The sequence below is a fragment of the Fragaria vesca genome, linkage group LG2 (genome assembly GCF_000184155.1).
Source record: "Fragaria vesca subsp. vesca linkage group LG2, FraVesHawaii_1.0, whole genome shotgun sequence".
NCBI classification, from domain to species: Eukaryota; Viridiplantae; Streptophyta; class Magnoliopsida; order Rosales; family Rosaceae; genus Fragaria; species Fragaria vesca.
In genome coordinates this window covers 5,782,359-5,789,415 of record NC_020492.1, presented here as the reverse complement: position 1 = coordinate 5,789,415, position 7,057 = coordinate 5,782,359, and the positions used below count along the sequence as shown (strand labels likewise).

Below are 7,057 nucleotides of genomic sequence, written 5' to 3'. Positions count from 1 at the left end.
AGATTATCGAATAATGATATGTGAACCACATTCAAAGATCGATATTCAATAATTCGATATCACCTAGAAAATAAAGTTATACTAAGGAAAATAAAATTAGGTAAGAACATATGGATGATGATCGATCAAGCTATAGTTTAAGACTGACTTGCTGTATGTTATATATATACATCTTGACCGTCACTCTTGCTAGGTAGTTTTGGACGGAGCTTTAGGGTTCTGGTGGCCAAAAGCGTGTAGGAGGATCCATCTTGAACGTTGAATGTTTTGAGGTGTTTGGTTCATGCTAACCTTTTACAAGACAAGATCAAGCAATACTAGTTTGACAAAAACAAATGATGATTTTACATGTAGAATATGGTTATCGATGACCGAAATCTGGAGTCTCAATTGACTTGACATATTGACTAGCGATCAGGACCGTTTCTTATTATGACTTCTCTCTATCTGATCAACCTGCAGCCATTGCTTAATTAGCTAGCTAGACGATTTCATACGACATAACTGAATATTTCATAAATTACCTTATTCACTTAGTTTTCTTGGCGAAGCAATTCGTAATGGTTGTGTTAAGTTTTCTAACTTCAGATCATGCTTTATCATTTCATTCTTTTATACAAATAAGATATTATTCAATATTAACTCATCAGAGACGAACAATGTACATAGATCTCAAACCTGAAGGTGAAGAGTCTATCACACTTTCAGATCAAGTACCGCTTTCAGCTTTTGATGCTTTTCATTAGCAACGATCGAGCTAGGTGTAGGTTCTATGTGACGCTTTCGGTTGCAAATTTGGTTTGTATCCGGACAAAAAAGAACTTAAATATTTCGTATTGATTTGTATCACTAAGGTCCACATTGTTAAGTAGTAAGGCAAGCCAAGGCCACAACAGTTTGCCTTCTGCTATCCTCTTCCAAAATTAAGTTTTTTCTTAATCATAAAGATTTTACCTGGGTTACGAAATTCACTTCCTTCACAGTTCACATTCTGATATATAGACGATAGGGAAATGAGCAAGAGAGTTGAGAATACTTACAAGGCGTCCGTAATTTCATCTCATAAAGGGTGAAACAAATCAATGTATTCCATATAAAATAAATAAACAAATTGTCGTTCTTGTTACAAGTATGCTGCACTGGTTGACCTTATTTTGCAGTTACATGGTTTTTCAGAAGCCAAAAAATACAAAAGCAAAAAATGGAATCACTAGCTACATAAACGTCACAGTTGAAGATGGTTACAGCTGATGTGAGTCTCATTGCTATTTAGCATTTAGAACCGGGTGGACATCGACCGGGGATGTTGGAGCAACAATTGCCTACTCCGGCAGGGGTTGGACCTTTTTGGAGGGACTCCAACACAAGTCGCAGACCATTGTTCTTTGCCCATTCTTCTGCTCTCAGGTGCCTCATTTCTCCAAGTTGTGCACAGGAGAGCAACACTATGCAAATCAAAAGAATCGCGAACAAGCATCTCTTCGTAGACGACCTCATTGTCTTGTTTCGGAATCGAAAGGAATGGAATCAATGTATGTTTTTGTTGCAGGTTTTTCTAACAATCTCTGTTTGCTCTTTCTCCTTTACCAGTTTTGAATGTACAAAAATGAAGTAGGAAATGAATGATGTTTGAGTTTGGAGGGGAAGAGCTACTTATATAGGCGGGCGCTCTGCAATTTTAATTGGATATGTCTTTGACTTGTTGCGCCTACCTCCCTGCTCATTCGACATTGACTAAGTTGTGGTTTGAAGGTTGAACCGAGTTTGGAACAAATCAAATACACGCTAGCAAACTTGAGCAGCAAACAGTGTGTTCTTACATTGGTTCAGTCCAGTTCCTTCTGGGTCAAAATTTTTGATTCACGAGTCACATAGAAGAATAGAACCGTTAAAAGTAAAACATATACAAATGCTAGTTGATTGTGACCAAGCCCTGAGGAACCAATATACAACACAAAATTGTCAAATTCAAACAATATTCTATGCTTGATAGATCAAAGAAAACATATTCTATGCATAAAACATGTTTTACTATGAAGAAACATTTCCCTTTTTCTTGATTGATGAATTAACTTCTTTTTTTACGATGAGTAACGAACTCCTCCTTGACTTTCTGAGATTAGGAGGAGACCTCAAGCCTAGTTTAATATTCTCCGGTCCATTTTTCTCTCCTCTGAACCAAGGCCTACCCCAAATTAAACCTAGTTATACCATAGAATGGGCAAGAAAGAAAGACAAGAGGACACTTAGAGATTGAAACCTCCTAGTTATACACTTATACCATAGAATGGGCAAGAAAGAAAGATGAGAGGACACTCAAAGATTGAAACCAAAAGGTTATATATCTTGCAATTCAATTTATGTAAAAGCATGTGCATATTATATGAAACAACTTCATTGAATATCACTAGTGACATAAACACACTAACCAGTTAGTAAACATCAATTTACACGGATGATTTTGAAAGAGCAGCCACCAGCTTCTCCTTTAACTGCTCGGCATCACCACCTTGGGTTGGAATGGAGAATGTATGAATAACAGTGTCATCCTCTGTTACGGACACATTAGTATCTTGAGCTACAATGCTATGTTCCCTAAGTGTTCTGATGACATCAGAAACAGGGTGAGAACCCAGTGGGCAGTTCATCGTCACAACAGCATCCTCTTGTCGTTCCTGGAAATCAATCTCTGGAATCGGGAACTGCATGTGGCTGCTGCTTCCCATCTGCTTCTCAGTTTCCATGACCCTGATCTTCGTCTGTAGATCATTGATATAGGTAATGGCATCACCAAGGAGAGAGGCTTTATCCATCTTTGATATGTTGGGAACAACAGCTCTAAGTGCGTAGAACCGCTGGTTAAGCTTCTCACGCCTCTGCCGCTCTGCTTCCACATGATTCAAGGGTTCTTCTCTTCCATTGGCAGGCTTTCTCCCTCTCTTTCTAGGTTTCCTTTCATCAATTTGTGCTGATGACTCGTCTTTAGGCAGCTCTGAACTTGAAACACCAGCTGTAGAACTGAAATTCCCACCCATAATTTGGCTCAAGTGTGGAAACAGTTTAACTTCACTATCCTCAGTGCGACATCCATTTGAAGTGCCTATTGCTTGTAAGTCAAAAGATTCTGAAGGAAATGAAGAGTCTGTTTCAACCTTTGGGCAGAAGGCAATGTTTATCGGTTGTGGTTTTGGACCACCGAGACTAAGCTCATGCCCGAAAATCTTTGGATATATCTTTGCCTGGACAGAGCTAGGAACCCCAAATACACTTCTGACCATATCCACAACATTCTGTTCTTCCAGAATTGATTTGACTGAACCAAGCTCCACAACTCCTGATTTCATGGGTACAAACACAACTGTTTGGAACCCTGCCAATCTAGCTAAAAACGATCTCGACTGGTAATGATGTAAGCAACTAGCAACGTTCGAAACCCAAATTGATTTACCAGACTTGTACGACTCCCCAGGACCATACGGTGAATCAAGTTGAAATTTAAAGTACATTGAAGTCAGGTAAAACATTTCCACATCAGACAACCTATCCAACCTCCTTGCATAGTTATCCTCACCCGAACCACCGAAACATGAGTGGAGCTTCCCAAGCACCCACTTCCTCACCTCTTCATTCTTCTTCTGCACTCCCTCCAAGTTGCCATCCCTAGTAGAGCTCTCGTCTCCAACTCCACCACCCTTGGTATCTTTACAATGTCCATCGCCCCAAATCAAGGCGGCTCCACCAGATTTCAATCCAACAACCTGCCAGAAGACAGCATAATTCCAACTGGACCCTTGGACAAGCTGGGACAGCCCCTGCTGCACACCCAATTGTCCTGGAGGCCTAGCCAAGTCGGACAACAAGTTCTCCGAAGCCAATGAGATCAACAACTGGCATGCTTCTGTACCCAGTACTGACTCCACTACGGCCTTTTCTTCTTCATTCACCCAAAGCTTCTCACCCATCTTAATTCCTCCTAATTCACACAGTCACACTCACCCAATATCCTAAAACACTCCAAATACCTATCTTGCTTGCCTTTCAACAACAAAACACAACTCAAAAATCTAAATCCACTCAGTACAGAAATTCACAACCTTTCTATCAAATTACCACTACAGTTCAGTAATTCCACATATCTCAGATATTAAATTCGACACAAAAATCGGATCTTTGACAAGATTACTCACAAAATTTATCAAAACTTCACTTAAACCTATAAAAATCTCTTCAAATCACATAAACTAAACCGAAACTAGAAAAAACTGAGAAATTTAGGCTTACCCAGTTAGCAGAACACTGAGAATCTACGCTTTTACAAACAAAGCTCTCACTTTGCAGCTCAAAGCTTAAAGCTTTCGGTAGCACGAAATTGAATTAGAAACTCATAAATCTAGTAGGGTATGAATAAAAGCTTGGATCTAAAGTACCTATCAAAATTGATAAGAACATGAGGCTGAACTAAAGCTTCTATATTGATCCTTGGTTTCGACCAAACATTTGGAAAGTGTAGAAGAACTGAACACCAGACTGATACGTGGGTTTCTGTTTTTTTGGCTAGATCTGAATGTTGGGGAGCTTTATTAACTTTTCTATTATTATATCTTTCTAAAATTGTAGCAGCATCTGCCACGTGTCCCTCCCCTATGTTACTTTTGTTTTGGTAAAACCCGAATAGCAGATAATGGGGCATGAGCTAGTCAGTCTATTTACCCGGCCCACACAAAATGCCCAGATCCACTAGGAAAGGAGAGAGTTGAAGATAGAAATGGTAAAATGGGAATGGTTTTAGTGCAAATTTGACTTCTTATAGTCAATGAAAAAAAACTGATCATTTCTTCATAGTCAACGAGAACAGTAGCGACACATCTAGCTAATTCTTTTCCTGGAAATAGATTTTGCTTGTTCATCAAGTTTTGTTGTCCATCTCACTCAAAAGTAATTACATGGAAATTTTGTTCTCTTTATGATTTGTGGTTGAGAGTTGACAGTAGAGACAGCTCCACTGAAATTCTCAACTTGCAAATTTATAATCAAATCATTTTTTTGGTGATTATCGGATTTTGAAACAGACGGTCGTGTAACAAAAAAAACCCAGATATTTGATACCAAAGTAAAAATGCGTCTATATATAACTACGAGACTTACAAGCTCAACATTGATCAAAGACAAGAAAACGAAGGAAGTAGCTAGACCCCGTTTGGGAATCGAAAGACTAACAATGAGATGGAACATTACGATGAACAGTGTTACATGGATATGAATGAATGAATTAATTAAGATATTCCTAGCTAATTGTAATGTATAATGTGGACCAAATCCCGGTGATGCACAGAGAATTTAAGATATTGATCGACTTGATCGAGCTTCGTGAGAGTTTCATTTTCAACTAGCAATGGCCGTTGCCGTGTTTGGGGACGTTGGTGCATGGGTTGGAGCCACCAGGCGGCACATCCCCTTTGTCCTGCGGGTTGAAAAATGGAGAAGACACCGCCGCCTTCGCCTTTGATTTCACACCAGAACTAGTAGTGCTCATCTGTTTCATCATCCTGCCACTGCTGCTGCCATGTTCTAAAGGCCGACCTGCTGCCGCTGCAAGAATGACCAACAAGGAAACCACCACTAGTTTAACGATCAGGAGGGTTTTGTTCTTCAACTTACACATCGGTTTGATGCGCTAGCAAAACAGAAAAGGATCGGATTTCGCAACAATTTACAGGTGAGGTCGGGAAACTGGAACTGATCGAGGCCGAGCCGGGCAGCGAGCTAGAGAGATAGATATGGGGAGAAATGGGGGGAAACCCTATCTCTGCTTGTTGCTCACGCTTCTTAGATGATGAAATCTATGTTCCAATTATAGGATATAGATATATAAGAGACCTACAAACGAGTACAAGAAAATACCTAGGAAATTAAAGAGGCCAGGGCTCAGAATGGATGTGACACAAATTAAGCACCAATAATAATAAATGTCGGCACTCTGTCATTCCCTACATGCATCACCCAGCAAAAACTAAGTTTGTAATTTTCTGGGAAACAGAGGAAGAGGTCCTATATTTCACTGTTTTTATGCGGGGAGGTATATCTGAATCTCATTATCCGATCTAGCAAAGTTCGACTAGCTATGAATTAGCTTCATGGAAAATACAGTATGAATATTCATGGATCTGTGGAACTTGTACAAGTTACAACGACGGCGAATTGGATAAATGAAACTTATATACAAGTCAATGAAACTCATAGTCCATTGACAAATACGTACGTATATATACACAAGTAAATCGATCAATCGTATATCAACATCTCACAATTTTCTGGTATAAATGAAACTAATTATGCATATAATGGAGTCAAAGCCCCACGCATTAATACGTATCTGTACGTGAAGTAAATTATCTGGAAATTCTGGATTTCTTAGCTCCAGTTTGATTTGCACAGTACTCTTTGACATCAGAAAAGAACATAAACGACGTAATTAACTTCCCAAGGCGGTGTCGGTTTTTGGTTCTATGGCGACATGCACTTGTGTTTATATTCATGAGAAAATGCCTCTAGCAACAAGTCAAAATAAACGTGTGCCATCACTGCCATACAGCTCCATCGGCTAGTAATATTTGCGGCCAGGTATGTATAGCATATATTTTCGATCCTTTTCATTTGGTACGTCAAGCGTGAATGTTCCCGGCAAAGATATAGCAAAAGATGAAGGGACAGTCCGGGTACTTGGTAAAGATGAGACTTGGGGAATATAGCTGGCTTGCTTGTCTATCAAGCTTTGTGAATGGTGATCGAGGTTAACAGTGGGGGAAATGTATGTACATATGTATGCCACAAATGCATGTTTACTAAAAAAGACACTTGAGCAATTTAGCATGCATGCAATTACAAGCTAGTCTATTGAATAGCCTATTTTGAGTATTTTGTAACAAAAGATATTAGTGCGTGGGTGTGTGTGTGTGAGAGAGAGAGAGAGAGAGAGCTTCTAAGAGGGAGATTAGACTAGATTTTCTATGAGATTTGAGAAACATAGAGCTGAGTATTTATAAAGGAACAAAAAAGG

General features: G+C 39.4%; 1 protein-coding gene across 1 annotated transcript; it reads right to left on the bottom strand.

Annotated features, from left to right (window-relative positions):
• Nucleotides 1-1,173: 1,173 nt before the first annotated feature.
• LOC101302795 (transcription factor bHLH3-like) lies at nucleotides 1,174-4,394 on the bottom strand. Its single transcript, XM_004289867.1, has 2 exons — nucleotides 2,430-4,394; nucleotides 1,174-1,841 (listed from the first exon to the last, which is right to left on the bottom strand). The coding sequence occupies exon 1, from the start codon at nucleotides 3,960-3,962 to the stop codon at nucleotides 2,448-2,450; it is 1,515 nt and encodes a 504-aa protein (XP_004289915.1). The 5' UTR covers nucleotides 3,963-4,394; the 3' UTR covers nucleotides 1,174-1,841; nucleotides 2,430-2,447.
• Between the last annotated feature and the right edge of the window lie 2,663 nt (nucleotides 4,395-7,057).